The sequence below is a fragment of the Bufo bufo genome, chromosome 6 (assembly GCF_905171765.1).
Source record: "Bufo bufo chromosome 6, aBufBuf1.1, whole genome shotgun sequence".
In the NCBI taxonomy this organism is placed as follows: domain Eukaryota; kingdom Metazoa; phylum Chordata; class Amphibia; order Anura; family Bufonidae; genus Bufo; species Bufo bufo.
This window is the reverse complement of record NC_053394.1, coordinates 220,725,505-220,746,713: the sequence shown is the minus strand read 5'-3', so window position 1 is coordinate 220,746,713 and position 21,209 is coordinate 220,725,505. Positions and strand designations below refer to the sequence as shown.

The 21,209-nt window shown below is 44.3% G+C and overlaps 1 protein-coding gene across 2 annotated transcripts in view; it reads right to left on the bottom strand.

The window, feature by feature from the left end:
* Positions 1 to 12,907: 12,907 nt before the first annotated feature.
* Positions 12,908 to 21,209, bottom strand: part of LOC121004925 (pulmonary surfactant-associated protein D-like) — a 46,501-nt gene continuing 38,199 nt past the window's right edge. For both annotated transcript variants that reach the window (XM_040437357.1, XM_040437358.1), the window contains exon 10: positions 12,908 to 13,308. In XM_040437357.1, coding sequence (XP_040293291.1) covers positions 12,932 to 13,308 — 377 coding nt within the window. In that variant the 3' untranslated portion in view covers positions 12,908 to 12,931. The remainder of the gene's footprint in view (positions 13,309 to 21,209) is intronic.

Genomic DNA, 21,209 nt, shown 5'->3' with positions numbered 1-21,209 from the left:
TTTAACTCACCTTAATCCACTTGTTCGCGCAGCCGGCATCTCTTCTGTCTTCATCTGTGAGGAAAAGGACCTTTAATGACGTCACTACACTCATCACATGGTTCATCACATGATCCATCACCATGGTGATGGATCATGTGATGGACCATGTGATTAACGCAGTGACGTCATCAAAGGTCCTATTCCTCAAAGAAGAAGAATGAAGAGAGTGGATTAAGGTGAGTTAAATAATTTTTTATTTTTTTTTAACCCCTCCAGCCCTATTTTACTTAGAATTCTGTATTCAGAATGCTATTATTTTCCCTTATAACCATGTTATAAGGGAAAATAATAATGATCGGGTCCCCATCCCGATCGTCTCCTAGCAAACGTGCATGAAAATTGCACCGCATCCGCACTTGCTTGAAAAACGCACAAAATAGAGCTTGCTGCGATTTTCACGCAACGCACAAGTGATGCGTAAAAATTACCGCTCATGTGCACAGCCCCATAGAAACGAATGGGTCCCGATTCAGTGCGGGTGCAATGCGTTCAACTCCGCATTGCACCCGCGCGGAAAACTCGCCCGTGTGAAAGGGGCCTTATACACAAGCGGATGCTATACGTGTAATCCGCAGCATGAATGACAGCCAAGCCCAGCTCCTGACAGCGGAGACACGGAGCAGTAACATGATTGATAAAGCTCTTTGCCTCCCTGTGATCTTTTTACTACAAAATTATGGTGACAACTTTATCTCACAGTGATTTTGTAGTAAAATCATGCTCCGTGTTAATGCTCCGTGTTTCTGCTGTCTGGAACAGGGCTTGATTCTCTTTCACACAGCTGATTACCCGCACAGCATCCGCTCTTGTGAAAGAGCCCTTATTGTAGCTAGCTGAAATTACTTAAATCATTTCCACTATGCAGAACACCAGGGTTTAATGAGTCTGCTAAACTGGCTACATTGAATGCATGTCAGAACTGCACTGTGTGCCAGCCCCCTAAGGGCTCAGGCACAGGAATGTATTTTATTTCCGCGTCAATTGCGTTTTTTTTGCGGACCATATGCGAAACCATTCACTTCAATGGATCCGCAAAAAAAACAGAAGTTACTCCGTGTGCATTCCGTTTCCGTATGTCCGTATTTCCATTCCGCAAAAAAAAGAACATCTCCTATTATTGTCCGCATTACGGACAAGGATAGTACAGTTCTAAAAAAGGGCCAGCTGTTCCGTTCCGCAAAATACGGAATGCACACTGATGTCCAAAATTTTTCGGATCCGTTTTTTGCAGACTGCAAAATACATACGGTCATATGCATGAGCCCTTATACCTTTTCTCTGTGTAGCCTACACTACTGGTTTTGGCTCACAATCACTGATGAAAATCACTGACCAAAACACTGATGTGTGGTCCGTGATCCGTGTGGTCCGTGGTTTGTGAAAATCCACGTATGTGTGAATGCTGCCTAAGGCTTAAGGGAATCGCTTTTTAACACTTCTGAATTTTTAGTGGTGTTTTTTGCACCTGTGTTTTTTGTGTATTTTTTTGTTGCAAAAATGCCAGATCTAGATATTAGGTGAAATCTATGGGAAATATGAAATGCAGAACACACAATAATTTTTCCCAGAGACTTTTTTTTACCATTAGGTGGTGTTTTTTGGGTTTCTGGAGGTTTTCTTCGTGTTTTTTAATCGCAGCATATTGAAGCTCTGGCATTTTTCTGTGGGTGGGGAAAAAAATGCAATTAAAAATGCTTGCAGTATGGAACTAAGTTCAAGTGGTTTTTATGGCTATTTTCATATTAGAAAAATGGCAGACCAAACTCATGTTTATAGGGGCTCTAAGAAATGCCTTTTTTTGTTCAAAACTATAAATACATTTGACAAGCTTTATCAGTAAAGGCATACAAATACAGTACTTAACCCCTTAAGGACTCAGCCCTATTTCACCTTAAGGACTTGGCCATTTTTTGCAAATCTGACCAGTGTCACTTTAAGTGCTGATAACTTTAAAACGCTTTGACTTACCCAGGCCGTTCTGAGATTGTTATTTTCGTCACATATTGTACTTCATGACACTGCTAAAAGTGGGTCAAAAAAGTTAATTTTTTTTCACAAAAATATACCAAATTTACCCAAAATTTAGAAAATTGGCAAATTTCAAAGTTTCAGTTTTTCTACTTCTGTAATACATAGTAATACCCCCAAAAATTTTGATGACTTTACATTCCCCATATGTCTACTTCATGTTTGTATCATTTTGGGAATGTCATTTTATTTTTTGGGGATGTTACATAGCTTAGATATTTAGAAGCAAATTTTGAAATTTTCCAAATCCTACTTTCTATGGACCAGTTCAGGTCTGAAGTCACTTTGTGAGGCTTACGTAATAGAAACCACCCAAAAATGACCCCATTTTAGAAACTACACCCCTCAAGGTATTCAAAACTGATATTACAAACTTTGTTAACCCTTTAGGTCTTCCACAAGACTTCATGGCAAATGGACATAAAATTTAAGAATTTCGATTTCCAGGAACAAAGCAAGGGTTAACTGCCAAACAAAACTCAATATGGGTTGCCCTGATTCTGTAGTTTGCAGAAAAACCCCATATGTGGTCGTAAACTACTGTTTGGCCAAACGGGAGGACATAGAAGGAGGGGAACGCCATATGGGTTTTGGAAGGCAGATTTTGCAGGACTGGTTTTGTTTATACCATGTCCCATTTCAAGCCCCCCGTTGCACCCCTCGAATATAAATTTTAAAAAAGTGACTCCATCTAAGAAAGTACACCCCTCAAGGTATTCAAAACTGGGTTTACAAACTTTGTTAACCCTTTAGGTGTTCCACAAGAGTTAATGGCAGATGGAGAAACAATTTAGGAATTTCTATTTTTTGGAAAATTGTCCATTTTAACCTATTTTTTCCAGTAATAAAGTAAGAGTTAACTGCCAAACAAAACTCAATATGGGTTTCCCTGATTCTGTAGTTTGCAAAAACACCCCATATGTGGTCCTAAACTACTGTTTGGCCAAACGGGAGGACATAGAAGGAGGGGAACGCCATATGGGTTTTGGAAGGCAGATTTTGCAGGACTGGTTTTGTTTATACCATGTCCCATTTCAAGCCCCCCGTTGCACCGCTAGAATAGAAATTCCCAAAAATTTACTCCATCTAAGAAATACACCCTTCAAGGTATTCACAACTGGGTTTACAAACTTTGTTAACCCTTTAGGTGTTCCACAAGTGTTAATGGCAGATGGAGAAACAATTTTGGAATTTCTATCTTTTGGAAAATTTTCCATTTTAACCCTTACTTTATTACTGGCAAAAATGGGTTAACAGCCAAACAAAACTCAATATGGGTTGCCCTGATTCTGTAGTTTGCAGAAACACCCCATATGTGGTTGTAAACTACTATTTGGCTAAACGGCAGGACATAGAAGAAGGGGAACGCCATATGGTTTTTGGAAGGCAGATTTTGCTGGACTGGTTTATTTACACCATGTACCCTTTCAAGCCCCCTGATGCACCCCTAGAGTAGAAACTCAATAAAAGTGACCCCCATCTAGGAAACTACGGGATAAGGTGGTTGTTGTTTTGGGACTATTTTAGGGTAAATATGATTTTTGGTTGCTCTATATTACACTTTTTTGAGACAAGGTAACAAAAAAAATTTAATTCTAAAATTGTTTCTACATTCGCTATTTAGTTTTGTGGAACACTTAAAGGGTTAACAAAGTTTGTAAAGTAACTTTTGAATACCTTGAGGGGTGTAGTTTCTTAGATGGGGTCACTTTTTTGCAGTTTCTAGTCTAGGCTACATCAGGGGGGGCTTCTAATGGGACATGGTGTAAATAAACCAGTCTATCAAAATCTGCCTTCCAGAAACCATATGGCGTTCCCTTCGTTCTATGCCCTGCCGTGTGGCTATATAGCCATTTACGACCACATATGGGGTGTTTCTGCAAACTACAGAATCAGGGCAATAAATATTTAGTTTTGTTTGGCTGTTAACCCTTGCTTTATTACCGGAAAAAAAGGATTCAAATGGAAATTTTGCCCAAAAATTTGTGTTTTGGCACCGTTTTTATTTTATATTTTTATTGCTGTTCATCCGAGCGGTTTGGTCAAATGTTATTTTTATAGGGAAGATTCCTACGGGCGGGGCGATACCTAATATGTCTACATTTTAAAATTTATTTAGATTTTACACTATATTATTATTTTAGGAACCCAAAAAAATTATTTTAGTATCTCCAAAGCCTGGGAGCTATAGTTTTTTTTTTTTTGTTGGGCGACTATCTAATGTAGAAGCAAATTTTTGGCGGGATGAGATGGCGGTTTTATTGGTACTAATTGGGAGCGCATATGACATTTTGATCACTCGCTAATACACTTTTTATGATGTTAGGTGACAAAAAATTTCTTTTTTTTACACTTTTTTTTTTAAAGGGGGTTGGGTTATATGTTACAGTATTTTTATAGAGAAGATTTTTACAGACGCGGTGTGATGCCTAAGATGTATGGCTCTCAGACTTTGGAGACACTAAGCAGGCATCCTCAAACTGTGGCCCTCCAGATGTTGTAAAACTACAATTCCCACCATACCCTGCTGATGGCTGTAGGTTGTCTGGGCATGCTGGGAGTTATAGTTTTACAACATCTGGAGGGCCGCAATTTGAGGATGCCTGCACTAAAACTAATATTTTTGGGGAAAAAAATTGTTTCCGTGTCTCCAAAGTCTGAGAGCCATAGTTTTTTATGTTCTCTAGGGGACTGTTGGGGATTATAAAAATGTTGTACTCCATGGAAGTGTGATACTCCCTGAAGCAATTGTTAACGCAGAGGCCCAGATGATCGGGGCAAGTGTCACATTGAGTGGTGGTATCCTTCCGTATCCCCCTCCTGTGACACACTCTGCACTTTTTTTGGGTTCGTCCCTTCTTTCCAGTATGGGGGACCATACCTGGAAAATGTTGGCCAGGGACGATCCGGGTGCCTCCAATTCCCGAGGTACTCCGGCCTGCTCTTTCCCGGTCTGAAAAGATCTGGTCCTTGAGGACTGCCTCATAAAATTGGAGGAATGTCCCTGTGCTGCCAGCGCTTCGGGATAGTACAAAAGCTTTGTACAAGGCAACCTGTACCAAGTAGACCGCAACTTTTTTGTACTATTCCCGGGTTTTGCGCATTGCATTTTATGGTTTGAGGACTTGATCAGAGAGATCAACTCCTCCCATATAACGATTGTAGTCGACGATACAATCGGGCTTGAGGACCATTGCCGCGGTACCTCACACAGGGACAGGGGTGGTGCTGTTACCATGGATTGTGGACAGTATAAGGACATCCCTCTTGTCCTTATACCTGACCAGCAACAGGTTTCCACTGGTAAGGGCACGGGTCTCACCCCTGGGATTGGTACCTGGAGGGGGTAGGTAGGGAGGCCGCGTTAATTTTTCCACACAGTCCCACAAGCGGACGTGGATCTGGCGGCAAGGGACCTGAACAAGGGAATACTAGTATAAAAGTTATCCACGTACAATTGGTAACTCTTATCTAGCAGTGGGTACATAAGGTCCCACACGAGTTTCCCGCTAACACCCAGAGTGGGGGACATTCTGGGGGTTCAATACGGGAATCTCGCCCCTCGTACACACAAAATTTGTAAGTGTACCCTGAGGTACTCTCACAATTTTTGTACATTTTCACGCCAAACCTCGCCCGCTTAGTGGGAATGTATTGGTGGAAACTGAGTCTCCCCTTGAACGCAACGAAAGACTCATCAACCACGACCTCCCTTCCAGTACGTAGGCCTGCGCAAATTTGGCCCCGATGTGATCGATGACCGGCCGTATCTTATACAGACGGTCATGGGCAGGATCACCTCGGGGGGGGGGACATGCTGCATTATCTGAATAATGCAGACATTTCCGGATGGCCTCAAACCGGGGACGTGTCATGGCCATACTGTAGAGTGGGGTCTGGTAGAGGATGTCCCCACTCCAGTATTGCCTGACACTGGGTTTTTGCACTAGACCCATCTATGGAGAGACGATAAATACTTTTTGTGGGTTAACTCCTTTAAAGTAGTTTTCCAGGAGTTTAATATTGATGGTCTATCCTTGGAATACGTGATCAATATCTGATTGCTGGGGGTCCGACTTAACAATCAGCTGTTTGAAGAGGCTGCGGTGCTCACCCATCAGATATTGAAGACTAGTGATGAGCAGCAGGGGCTATATTCAAATTTGCGATATTTAAGAAATATTTGGGCGAATATTCGTCATAAATTCGCAAATTCGAGATTATTTTTTTGATCGCGAAAAATAGGCAATGTAATATTCACGCAATGCGTGCGAAATACAGGCGTGGGTCACTTTTGCTACATTTTTCAAGCTGCTAGAAGTTTCCTGAGACTGGAGAAAATGGTTGGCACGGCAGAACATTAAAGATATGGCTTTATATGCAGTTAGAGTGCTCCAATATATTCCCGATTGCGCAAATAGGCACTAACGATGCAAATATTTTGCCATAATACGTGAAACTTCACATTTTAGCAGGTCTGCATGTATATATGGACAGCAGAAACTATCACACTACCTAACACACTGCACTGCAACAGCTACACTATATCAGTATATAACCCACACTGACTATCTCCCACTAACTATCTGTATTATATATATGAGCTATCTAACTTATCTATCTAATGAAAGTAGTATAAGGTTGGATGGATTTAGTAAGGAAGACAAGTGGTCCCCTCCCCGTAATACTATTATGGATGAGGGGAAAGCACTGATCTCCTCCAAAGACCTAGGCATGAAACCAAAAAGCACCTACAGCCCCCCAAAAAACTCTCACCCGGTAGAAACCTTCATTTCACTTGTGATGAGGGATACTGAGGTGTTCAGGAAGGACATCGAGATGGGAAAACTCTCATGTCAATCCAACCTAACTCACGATGAACGCACCGCACTCTTGAGTCCCCAGAGAGACAAGGACTTAACTATCAAGCCCGCTGACAAAGGCAGTTGGTAGTTATGGACAAAAGAGACTACCTCGAGGAGATTAACAAACAGCTAAATGACAATAATGTATACGAACGCTTAACTAGAGATCCCATTTCGGTTATTAGGGAAAATATCCAACAGGTACTGACAATCCACCTTAATAAGGGCACCATTGACCAAGACACAGTATCCTATTTATCTAAACAACATCCGATCACGCCGGTACTATATACTCTACCTAAAGTACACAAACATTTGAATAAACTCCCGGGACGCCCGATAGTTTCATCCTCTGACTCTATTTTATCTCCCCTTTCTGAGTTTTTGGAGAAAATTCTAACACCCAAGGTCAAAACCACCAAATCCTTCCTCCTAGACACGTCAACCTTCCTACATCTCATTAGGGACATCAAACAAGTACAAGCTGATTCTATCCTTGTCACTCTTGACGTAGTGAGCCTGTATACTTCCATTACACACAGTAAGGGCCTCTCTGCCACCAGTAGACTATTAGAAACGACGGACACCAATCCTGAAGTCACCTCACTCTGTCTTGACCTTCTTCACCTGGTTCTAACAAAGAACTACTTTCTGTTCCAAGGTGACTTCTATATCCAGAAACAGGGAACCGCGATGGGGGCGCACATGGCGCCACCCTACGCTAATTGTTATAAGGCCACATTTGAAGAGGACTACATTTACACTAATACAGTTTCAACAACATGCTTTAATTTGGAAAAGATACATTGACGATGTCTTCTGCATATGGAATAGCACAATGGAATCCTTATAGGATTTCTTTACTTACCTCAACTCCATCTGGCTAGAACTACAGTTCACCCTGCACCATAGCAATACATCTATCAATTTCCTGGATACCATAGGTTCCAAGGATCCTAACAGCCACTTACACACTGACCTGTATACCAAACCCACGGACCGTAATAGTCTACTTCACTACTCCAGCTTTCATCCCACTAGCATGAAGAAGTCCCTCCTACGTTCCCAATTCCAAAGAATCTCCAGGATAGTTGACAATACGAATGTCAAAAAGCTGAGATTAAACTAAATGTCAACTCGTTTTCACAACAGGGGTTACCCTGACACCATCATTAAAGATTGTCTGAGACCCAACCAAAAGGTTAGAGTACAACAGGCCCAGAGGGTGCCTTTTGTACATACATTTCACCCCTTTGCATCTAAGGTCCAGCACATCCTGCACAAACACTGGCACCTTCTACACCAAGCGTACCCACAGATTGAGGCCTTCTCACTCCCACTCCTACCATGCAACAGGCGCCCCAAAAATCTAAGGGACATGCTTGTACGAGCAGATGTAGGCTCCAATATCAGAATCCCAAAACAGATGTTCCTGCAGACACAACGTAAAGGCACATTCCCCTGCCTCCACTGCACACAATGTTCTCCCGTCACAAAGGGGGATAAGATTTTTCATCCATTAACTGGAAAAGGGATACCAGTATGGGGTTTCTTTATGTGCGATTCCACAAATGTTGTATACATTATCAAATGTCCCTGTGGTCTTGCGTACGTTGGCGAAATGACACAGACCATTAGGGACAGAATATGCCAACACAAATCCAACATCTGTTGTCAAAACGATCATCTACCTATTCCCGCACACTTTGCAGCCAAACGCCACACCATTGCCCAACTGCGGTTCCAGGTGGTGGAACAAATATCAGTCCCCAGAAGAGGCGGGGACATATCCCGCATCCTTATGAATAGGGAAGCCATGTGGATTCACCGCCTACAAACCTTGGAACCCAAGGGGCTCAACCGTGAATATGAGGTTGGTGGCTTTATCTTGCCCCAACAAGAAAGTTTTTAGTATATATGTAATATAGCCACCTGGTATCGAATTCACCTTAACCATCGACAGTGGCAACAATATACATGCATGCGCTGTAGCTTCACAGCACTCCGCCCGCCATCTTAACTCATCCCGAGCGTACACCGGAAGTACGTCAGCTAGAGCCTGCCCAATTACTTCCGCCACTACGCAAACCCCATTTAATGGGACCGGACACTGACATCCTCATGGTGCTTTTTCAGGCTACTGCCTCATAATAACGCTCGCCACACAGGGCCACAGAGTCCCTAATCAACTCAGCTTCCTGCTACCCACTGAGGGTTTATTACTTCCACGCTTTTTTTCTCTCATCTATGCAGCTCGAACCGGGTAAGAACCACATGGCACCGCTTCATCATTTACCCTTATGAATATTCTATGTGTACCACACTCCATTATGCATTTCAACTATCGCATCTCTCTAATATGATATAGCTTATAAGATACATTGCATATGCTAAAAAGGGTCATGCAGTGAGGAGATGGTTCCCTTTTAGCTATAGCCTCATAGATCCTACATTTATGTTGTTATAAAGTAATCCCCTTTTAGGACATACACCTGGCAACTGTCTTTTGTACCTACTATATCATTTACTGGAATCAGACGTGAAGCTCTACATGCTGTTTATTCTCCTTAACATTTCTTACCCTATTTGGAAGCTGCCTATTACCCTATATTGTGACTATAAACACCGACCCAACACCAACTTGGACCACCATGCATCATCCAGGATCTCCCACTTAACCCTTGGATCATAGCTCCTCCCCCTACATCTATTGTGATGCTACCGTCGAGAGTAATTTTGTCATGGTCATATTCAGATGGACATGCGTTCTTTGCAATATGTTATATCGATATTGCCATTTCTTCTTTTGTTTAATTTTCCACCGATATATTGTGTAATGTATGAATACTACTGTATACTTATTGTTATACTCTGATATGCCTTTCCAGTTGTACTGAAGAAGGCTATAAGCCTTGACTGGAACCGCACACTAATAAAAGCATTATTCTTGAAAATCAAGTGCAGTACAGGAGTCTAAATTCAATCTATCTAATGTAGTGTGGAAAGCACAGAGCACAGCAATGACACTGCTGTCTCTTTCAGAACTCCATAAAACTACAGAAAATGGCTGCTGGGGAGCTTCTTATATAATAAGGGGCAGGCAACTTTCCTGTTGGTTGCTAGGGATGTTGCTAAGCTCAGACAAAGATATTGCAGCCTTCTCATTGGCCCACAAGCAAGAAGGGAGGTTACTGATGGAAAAAAAATCTAGAATATTCGAAATTACGAATATATATCACTTTATTCTGAATATTTGCGAATTCTCGAAGTGCCGATATTCACGATTAATATTCACGATTCAAATATTCGTGATCAACACTATTGAAGACCTATCCTGAGGACAGGTCATCAATATTCTACTCCCAGAAAACCCCTTCAATATACCATAACACCAAAATGTTCTTCTAATTAATAAAGCCACAGACTGCATTTATTTGAAATATCGCAAAAATAAACTTTATTTTTAGGTTTATTATATTTAAATTGAAAATAAACAGAAACTATACATGTGCATTAAGCTATGCATGTTACATTAAACTGTAAGGCCCCTTTCACACGAGCAAGTTTTCCGCGTGGGTGCAATGCGTGCCCCATAGCACCCGCACTGAATCCTGACCCATTCATTTCAATGTGTCTGTGTACATGAGCGTTTTTCTTTCACGCATCAGTTCTGCGTTGCGTGAAAAATGCAGAATGTTCTATATTCTGCATTTTTCACGCAGCCCTGGCCCCCTAGAAGTGAATGAGGCTTCAGTGAAAAATGCATTGCATCCGGAAGCAAGTCTGGATGCAATGCGTTTTTCACTGATGGTTGCCAGGAGATGTTGTTGTCACTGAACTGAACAAAATCGCAGACAAAACAGATTAAACTTGCTTGCAAAACGGTGCGAGTTTCACTGAACGTACCCTGACTGCATATGGACCTAATCTGTCACGCTTGTGTAAAAGTTTTTTTTTTTTTTTGTGCTCAAAATAATGATATCATAATTACTGTATACACAAGTACATTCCTTGCCTGAAATTATATTTCCAGAAAATAATCTGGAAAAATAATCGCAATAAATTATTGAATTTCAAGTATTTGCTAATTACTAATTACTATTAGGGTCCATTCACATGGCCGGCACCCCCATATAACTGCCTATTCTTGTCCGCAATTGCGGACAAGAATAGAACATGTTCTATTTATTTCGGGAGCTGTGGACCGGAAGATCAGGGCCGCACTCCAGAAATGCGGATGCGGACAGCACACTGTGTGCTGTCCGCATCTCTTCCGGCCCCATAGAGAATGAATGGGTCCGGATTCGTTCCGCAACGTTGCGGAACGGATCCGGACCCATTCTACAGATGTGTGAATGGACCCTAAATTGTCTCCTTTATATTGATTTACTTTTGATTTACAGTGTAGGCATAATAGATTATACAAACTCGTGTGAGGCATGATTTCTAGTTTAGTATGAAAATAATTTAGGATAGGTACCTTCTGTGTGTTCTAGTCTTAAAAGGGGCTCTTCAGGTTGAGGCCTCATGTACACAGCCGCAGTTTCAGTCTGCATCCAATCCCACAAACAAATAGAACGTGTCCTATTCTTGTCCGTTTTGCAGACAAGAATAGGACATTTCTGCAGGAGTAAAAGAAAATGTGGCAGCGTACGCTCTGCCAGTATCCATGTTTTGCGGGTCAGAGATTTGCTGCCCACAAAACACGGCCGTTTACATGAACCTTTTGCCAAATTTGGGCCATTTGTTCCATAAGCAGCACGGAACTATAATACCAGACTCAACCCACAGAACTGTTTGCGGAAGAAAGGAGCCATATTTACAAATCCTTTAGAACCTGTTTAAATGAGACAGGTCTTTGTGGATTTCCCGTGGTAAAATAAAGTGTACAGGAACTGCCCCAATGTCATCAAGAACTGATATTTCATGTGAATAATCTTTTGTTCAAATAGGAAATAATTGGAGCCAGGGGTGTTTGGCACAAGTTCAATCTACTCTCCCTGTGGCAATAAATTTTAATGCATGACCACTGGATTTCTTATACTTACTACTTTCTAGTGTTCTAAGCTCTTATGTTTTACACTCTGGTGATAGTGTTGGGGGGGGGGGGTGTGTTCTGAATTGATTTTAGGGGTCTCAGTCTGCGGTCTCTGAATTTATTTTGAGGGTCTAAGTCTGTGGTCTGAGTTACATTGTAAGTCTGTTTATAGAATTTGAATTACATTATTGGTTTAAATCTGGCGTCTGAATAAATTTTGGTGGTTTAAGTCATTGGTGTGCATTTTTGCATGGTTCTGAATTTTCTGTCGTATTCTGTATAAAATGATACATTTGACAAAAAAACAGTACCTTTTAACAGTGGCGTACATAGAGAAGTAAGGGCCCCATAGCAAGGATCAAACCAGGCCCCCCACACAGGACAGAAGGGTTTCCGCCTAAACCCTTTTCATTGACCCTTAGGCCATTTTTCCACTGCCTCATTTGCTAAAAGTTGTTCCTTTAGAGGGTAGAGTCCTGACCAAGTTTTCACCTCTAGTAGAAGACGATATGCTCCCAACTACGACTAGGCCCCCTCTTGCCCTGGGCCCCATAGCAGTCGCCTGGTCTGCCGCTATGGTAGTTACGGACCCATTCACTTCAATGGGGGTGCAAAAGATGTGGACAGCACTCTATGTGCTGTCTGCATCCGTTGCTCCATTCTGTAGCCCCGCAAAAAAAATATAACATGTCCTATTCTAGTCTGTTTTGCGGACAAGAATAGGCATTTCTACAATAGGCCGCCTGTTCCGGTCCTGCAAATTGCGGAAGGCACACGGGCGGCTTCTGTGTTTTGTGGATCTGCAATTTGCGGACCGCAAAAAACGGAACGGTCGTGTGCATGAGGCCTTAATAGGATTGAAAATAAAGTGTGAATCTGACTTCATTTATTCACTAATTTCCATTTCCCTCTGCATTGACTGAGTACAGCAGGTAAAAAAGGAAATTATGCTTCATTCCTAGAATTCACAGACAATAATATTTCTATGTTCACAAGATCTATCAATCCATTGTCCTTGTTCAATTAATTCTACGCAGTTTTCCTTTCGGCCACCATTAGGCTCATTTGGATGCCAGTTCTTATAAGTAATTTGGTTGCCATTAGAGTATACATATTTATTTTCTTCTTTTTCATCATTAATGCCAAGAAAGGTTCTTTTTCCTCTAGCCTTCACAATTTGCTGTATGGCAGCATTTTCAGCACTGTTGAGTGGTGTGGCTATCATTCCTTGGGCTCCTTGGCAAAGAGCTTTGGCTGCATTGTAATTTGCTTCCATTCCATTTGTCACATATAGTTTGTTTCCAGATGTCACAACTCCACTTTGGAAATAGCTCACTGTCAAAGAAAGGAAGTTTGAGTTTATGGTCCAATTTTGCAACATGTAGTGTAAAAAGAATTAACAGAAAACCACAGGATCTCATGTTTGCACGGTAATCGTATTTTGCAAGTAAGTTTAGTAAATGATCATGGAGCAACAGAGAAATGTATTTCATTTCAATAAAAAGGCAAAATTAAGCCTTACAGGACTGATCCAGCTATATTACTGCAGGATTTTGTTAAGCTAGAATACAGTGCAGGTTTTACAGTATTGTGTACTATAGCCATAATATGCATTTACTTACTGTTAAAATTGCAATGTTTATTTTTTAGGGTCTGTGCACCAGTTTGGCCTGTTTTTCTGCTGTATTCAGTGAAATGAAAATCCCACCCCAGCGTTGTTATGCTGCCTAACTCACTGCCTAGTAATACAAGTTCCACTGTGCCCTATTCTTTGACCCCTCATGGAGTGGAGGTCACAGATGCAGTGTTACAAAACAGAGAGGAAAATAATGGGAGGGCGAGGAAGAGAATGGAAGAAGCAGGGAGGATCAGGAGGGACTAGTTATATAACAAATACTGTAGTTTACAGAAAGTCAGGTACTCAAGATAATGTCTTATTCACACAGTCAGTGTTCGGCCAGTGATTTCCCTCAGTGATTTTGAGCCAAAACCAGGTGTGGCTCTAAACACAGAATAGGTGCGGATATTTCCCTTAGACCTTTTCTCTGTGTGGGCTCTAATCCTGGTTTTGGCTCACAGTCACTGAAGGAAATCACTGACCAAATATTGACGTATGAAAAAGCGTTAAGACTAGAGTTGAGCGAACACCTGGATGTTCGGGTTCGAGAAGTTCGGCCGAACTTCCCGGAAATGTTCGGGTTCGGGATCCGAACCCGACCAGAACTTCGTCCCGAACCCGAACCCCATTGAGGTCAATGGGGACCCAAACTTTTAGGCACTAAAAAGGCTGTAAAACAGCCCAGGAAAGAGCTAGAGGGCTGCAAAAGGCAGCAACATGTAGGTAAATCCACTGCAAACAAATGTGGATAGGGAAATGAATAAAAATAAAAATAAAATAAATAAAAATTAACCAATATCAATTGGAGAGAGGTCCCATAGCAGAGAATCTGGCTTCACGTCAGCAGAGAATCAGTCTCTTCATGCCATAGCAGAGAATCTGGCTTCACGTCACCCACCACTGTAACAGTCCATTGTCATATATTTAGGCCCCGGCACCCAGGCAGAGGAGAGAGGCCCTGTAACAGAGAATCTGGCTTCATGTCAGCAGAGAATCAGTCTGCACGTCATAGCAGAGAATCATGCTTTACGTCACCCAACACTGGAATAGTCCATTGTCAGATATTTAGGCCCTGGCACCCAGGCAGAGGAGAGAGGTCCCGTAACAGAGAATCTGGCTTCATGTCAGCAGAGAATCAGTCTGCATGTCATAGCAGAGAATCAGGCTTTACGTCACCCAACACTGGAACAGTCCATTGTCAGATATTTAGGCCCAGGCACCCAGGCAGAGGAGAGAGGTCCTGTAACAGAGAATCTGGCTTCATGTCAGCAGAGAATCAGTCTTCATGTCATAGCAGAGAATCAGGCTTCATGTCACCCACCACTGGAACAGGCCAATGTCAGATATTTTTAGGCCCCGGCACCCAGACAGAGGAGAGGTTCATTCAACTTTGGGTTGCCCCGCAATATAATGGTAAAATGAAAATAAAAATAGGATTGAATGAGGAAGTGCCCTGGAGTACAATAATATATGGTTAAGGGGAGGTAGTTAATGTCTAATCTGCACAAGGGATGGACAGGTCCTGTGGGATCCATGCCTGGTTCATATTTATGAACGTCAGCTTGTCCACATTGGCTGTAGACAGGCGGCTGCGTTTGTCTGTAATGACGCCCCATGCCGTGCTGAATACACGTTCAGACAAAACGCTGGCCGCCGGGCAGGCCAGCACCTCCAAGGCATAAAAGGCTAGCTCTGGCCACGTGGACAATTTGGAGACCCAGAAGTTGAATGGGGCCGAACCATTAGTCAGTACGTGGAGGGGTGTGCACAAGTACTGTTCCACCATGTTATTGAAATGTTGCCTCCTGCTAACACGTTCCGTATCAGGTGGTGGTGCAGTTAGCTGTGGCGTGGTGACAAAACTTTTCCACATCTCTGCCATGCTAACCCTGCCCTCAGAGGAGCTGGCCGTGACACAGCTGCGTTGGCGACCTCTTGCTCCTCCTCTGCCTTCGCCTTGGGCTTCCACTTGTTCCCCTGTGACATTTGGGAATGCTCTCAGTAGTGCGTCTACCAACGTGCGCTTGTACTCGTGCATCTTACTATCACGCTCCAGTGCATGAAGTAAGGTGGGCACATTGTCTTTGTACCGTGGATCCAGCAGGGTGGCAACCCAGTAGTCCGCACACGTTAAAATGTGGGCAACTCTGCTGTCGTTGCGCAGGCACTGCAGCATGTAGTCGCTCATGTGTGCCAGGCTGCCCAGAGGTAAGGACAAGCTGTCCTCTGTGGGAGGCGTATCGTCATCGTCCTGCGTTTCCCCCCAGCCACGCACCAGTGATGGGCCCGAGCTGCGTTGGGTGCCACCCCGCTGTGAACCTGCTTCATCCTCATCCTCCTCCACCTCCTCCTCATCCTCGTCCTCCTCGTCCTCCAGTAGTGGGCCCTGTCTGGCCACATTTGTACCTGGCCTCTGCTGTTGCAAAAAACTTCCCTCTGAGTCACTTCGAAGAGACTGGCCTGAAAGTGCTAAAAATGACCCCTCTTCCTCCTCCTCCTCCTGGGCCACCTCCTCTTCCATCATCGCCCTAAGTGTTTTCTCAAGGAGACATAGAAGTGGTATTGTAACGCTGATAACGGCGCCATCGCCACTGGCCATGTTGGTGGAGTACTCGAAACAGCGCAACAGGGCACACAGGTCTCACCTGGAGGCCCAGTCATTGGTGGTGAAGTGGTGCTGTTCCGCAGTGCGACTGACCCGTGCGTGCTGCAGCTGAAACTCCACTATGGCCTGCTGCTGCTCGCACAGTCTGTCCAGCATGTGCAAGGTGGAGTTCCACCTGGTGGGCACGTCGCATATGAGGCAGTGAGCGGGAAGGCCGAAGTTACGCTGTAGCGCAGACAGGCGAGCAGCGGCAGGATGTGAACGCCGGAAGCGCGAACAGACGGCCCGCACTTTATGCAGCAGCTCTGACATGTCGCGGTAGTTGCGAATGAACTTCTGCACCACCAAATTCAGCACATGCGCCAGGCAAGGGATGTGCGTCAAACCGGCTAGTCCCAGAGCTGCAACGAGATTTCGCCCATTATCGCACACCACCAGGCCGGGCTTGAGGCTCACCGGCAGCAACCACTCGTCGGTCTGTTGTTCTATACCCCGCCACAACTCCTGTGCGGTGTGGGGCCTGTCCCCCAAACATATGAGTTTCAGAACGGCCTGCTGACATTTACCCCGGGCTGTGCTGAAGTTGGTGGTGAAGGTGTGTGGCTGACTGGATGAGCAGGTGGAAGAAGAGGAGGAGGAAGCTGAGTAGGAGGAGACAGGAGGCAAAGAATGTTGCCCTGCGATCCTTGGCGGCGGAAGGACGTGCGCCAAACAGCTCTCCGCCTGGGGCCCAGCCGCCACTACATTTACCCAGTGTGCAGTTAGGGAGATATAGCGTCCCTGGCCGTGCTTACTGGTCCACGTATCTGTGGTTAGGTGGACCTTGCCACAGATGGCATTGCGCAGTGCACACTTGTTTTTATCGGATACTTGGTTGTGCAGGGAAGGCACGGCTCTCTTGGAGAAGTAGTGCCGGCTGGGAACAACATACTGTGGGACAGCAAGCGACATGAGCTGTTTGAAGCTGTCTGTGTCCACCAGCCTAAATGCCAGCATTTCATAGGCCAGTAGTTTAGAAATGCTGGCATTCAGGGCCAGGGATCGAGGGTGGCTAGGTGGGAATTTACGCTTTCTCTCAAATGTTTGTGAGATGGAGAGCTGAACGCTGCCTTGTGACATGGTTGAGATGCTTGGTGACGCAGGTGGTGGTGTTGGTGGTACATCCCATGTTTGCTGGGCGGCAGGTGCCAACATTCCTCCAGAGGCGGAGGAAGAGGCCGAGGCGGCGGCAGCAGCAGAAGAGTCAGAGGCGGCAGCAGCAGAAGAGGTAGAAGGGGGAGCCTGAGTGACTTCCTTGTTTTTAAGGTGTTTACTCCACTGCAGTTCATGCTTTGCATGCAGGTGCCTGGTCATGCAGGTTGTGCTAAGGTTCAGAACGTTAATGCCTCGCTTCAGGCTCTGATGGCACAGCGTGCAAACCACTCGGGTCTTGTCGTCAGAACATTGTTTGAAGAAGTGCCATGCCAGGGAACTCCTTGAAGCTGCCTTTGGGGTGCTCGGTCCCAGATGGCGGCGGTCAGTAGCAGGCGGAGTCTCTTGGCTTTTGCCCACTGCTCCCTCTTTGTCTTTTGCTACGCTGTTGGCTCGGTCTCACCACTGCCTCTTCCTCCGAACTGTGAAAGTCAGTGGCACGACCTTAATTCCATGTGGGGTCTAGGACCTCTTCGTCCCCTAAATCGTCTTTCACCCAGTCTTGATCCCTGACCTCCTGTTCAGTCTGCACACTGCAGAAAGACGCAGCAGTTGGCACCTGTGTTTCGTCATCATCAGAGACGTGCTGAGATGGTATTCCCATGTCCTCATCATCAAGAAACATAAGTGGTTGTGGGGAAGGGCTAGGTGGATGCCCTTGGGAAACCCTGGCAGCAGAGTCTTCAAACAGCATAAGAGACTGCTGCATAACTTGAGGCTCAGACAGTTTCCCTGATATGGATGGGGGTGATGTGACAGACTGATGGGCTTGGTTTTCAGGCGCCATCTGTGCGCTTTCTGCAGAAGACTGGGTGGAAGATAATGTGAACGTGCTGGATGCACTGTCGGCCACCCAATTGACTAATGCCTGTACCTGCTCAGGCCTTACCATCCTTAGAACGGCATTGGGCCCCACCAAATATGGCTGTAAATTCTGGCGGCTACTGGGACCTGAGGTAGTTGGTACACTAGGACGTGTGGCTGTGGCAGAATGGCCACGTCCTCTCCCAGCACCAGAGGGTCCACTAACACCACCACGACCATGTCCGCGTCCCTTACTAGATGTTTTCCTCATTGTTACCGTTCACCACAATAAGAAAAATATTATTCGGGCCAATGTATTGAATTAAAATTCAGGCCTTTTTTTTACAGACACCTAACACTATCTGGCTATCTATTTAGGTACCGTATTACACTAATACAGGCACATCAGTAATGACAGATTTAGCTGAATATAAATTTTAGGCCTATTATTTAGGCGCTGGGTGACAGGTATACGTTTACGGACAGAATTAGACTTGGATCTGCACTGTAGCGTGTGTGTGAAGTTCTTGAGAATTACCCTATCAGCACCTTGGATCTAATATACCCTTTTAGGGATAGATTTAAAGTAGGCCTGATACAGCAGAAACCACTAATTTTGAGAATTGCAAATTTGGGAATTGTTTTTCAACCCAGAACAAAAACTGTGCTTTGACGGACACTAAATAACTTGACCAGCTAAAGCAGTAATGACAGATTTGGATTAATATAAATGTGAGGCCTATTTTTTAGGCGCTGGGTGACAGGCTCAACTTGCCCCTGTTGTAGTATATGGCCAAAAAATAACCACACTATTGATGGTTAAATGCACTTTGTGACAGGCTCAACTTGCCCCTGATGTAGTATATGGCCAAAAAATAACCACACTATTGATGGTTAAATGCACTTCATGAAAGCTTGACCCTGATGTAGGATATAGCAAAAAATAACCACACTATTGATGGTTAAATGTACTTGGTGGCAGCTTGTGCTGGCGCACAAGCAAGCCACAAAATGGCCGCCGATCACCCCAGAAAAAAGTGACTGAAAAACGCTCTGGGCAACCTAAAAACACTGAGCAATTGAATAGCAGCAGTTCAATGATCCACAGCTGTAGATCGATCACTGAATGAAGTCTTTTGGAGGAGTTAATCACTACCTAATCTCGCCCTAACGTCGCAGCTGCAACCTCTCCCTACACTTGTATCAGCAGAGTGACGTGCAGCGCTATGTGACCCAAGCTTATATAGAGGCTGGGTCACATGCTGCACTGGCCAATCACAGCCATGCCAATAGTAGGCAAGGCTGTGATGGCCTCTTGGGGCAAGTAGTATGATGCTTGTTGATTGGCTGCTTTGCAGCCTTTCAAAAAGCGCCAAGAAAGCGCCGAACACCGAACTCGAACCCGGACTTTTATGAAAATGTTCGGGTCCGTGTCACGGACACCCCAAAATGTTCGGGTTCGCTCATCCCTAGTTAAGACTAAGCTCCCGTGAATACAGAGATTAACAGATACCAAGTTAAAAGGGTTTTCTGGGATTTATTAACTGATGACCTATCCTCTGGATAGGTCATCAGTTTCTGATCATGGGGGTCCAACACCCGGCACCCCTGCCAATCAGCTGTTTTGAGAAGGCAGCAGCAATCCTGTGAGCTTACGAAGCACAGCGTCGTCCATTTTATGGCAGCTGTGCTCAGTATCACGCTCACCCCCATTCACTTGACAAATATCCTCTTCCTCCGATTCCTGAGTTGTTCGACCGCCTCAGGGGAGCAAAGATCTTTTCCAAATTAGATATACTTCGAGCATATAACTTGATCAGGATCCATCAAGGGGATGAGTGGAAGACCGTTTTTAACAACCGAGATGGTCACTATGAGTACTTGGTGATGCCCTTTGGCCTAAGCAATGCCCCAGCAGTCTTCCAAGAGTTTATGAATTACATCTTCAGAGACTTGCTCTATTCTTGAATTGTGGTGTACCTTGACAACATTCTTGTTTTCTCTCCAGATTTGGCTTCCCACTGGACACAGGTCTGTCAGGTCTTGCTAAGATTAAGAGAGAATTATCTGTATTCCAAGATCGAAAAATGTATTTTTGAGCAGTCCTCCGATTTCTGGGATATATCATTTCTGATATTGGCCTACAGATAGATCCTGAGAAGCGATTTTAAAGTGGCCTCGTCCTTCTGGTTTGAAAGCAATCCAGCATTTCCTGGGGTTTGTCAACTATTACCTCCAGTTTGTGCCTCATTTCTTGTCCTTGACAGCTCTCATCTCAGCCTTGACCTGCAAAGGAGTGAATCCCAAGAATTGAACAGCTGAGGCTGAATCGGCCTTTCAAGCTCTAAAGAAGACCTTCTCTATGGCTCCTGTGCTCCAATGTCCTGATGCAATTAAGCAATTTTTTCTTGAGGTGGGTGCATCGTATATTGGGGCTGGGTGGTGCTGTCACAAAGATCTTCCTCTGGCAAGATGACAACCTGTGGCTTCTTCTCCAGAGCCTTCTCTGCTCCTGAGCACAACTACTCAATTAGGGACAGAGAGTTGTTGGACATCAAGATAGCACTGGAGGAATGGCATTACTTTCTGGAGGGAGCAGCTGATCCTGTGGTGATCTATAATGACCACAAGAATCTTACCGATTTGCAGTCTGCACAAAGACTTAATCCTTGTCAAGCTAGATGTTCATTGTTCTTTGCCCGCTTTGATTTCTTTCTCCACTTCCGAGCGTCAGATAAAAACATCAAAGCAGATGCTCTTTCCAGGTCTTTTGATTAAACTGGTCAGGAGAGGAGCCCCAACACATCATTGATACAGCTAAGATTGCTGTCTGCCCTGTCAAGTTATCTGAGATCCCACCTGCAAAGACTTTTGTTGCTGAGTCTCTCAGTAGATGGGTCCTACACTGGGGTCACTCCTTAAAAGTCGCAGGTCATGACAGTCAGCAAAAGACCTTCCAATTCATTGCTCAATGGTACTGGTGGTTATCCATGCGGAAGGATATTCAAGATTTTGTCT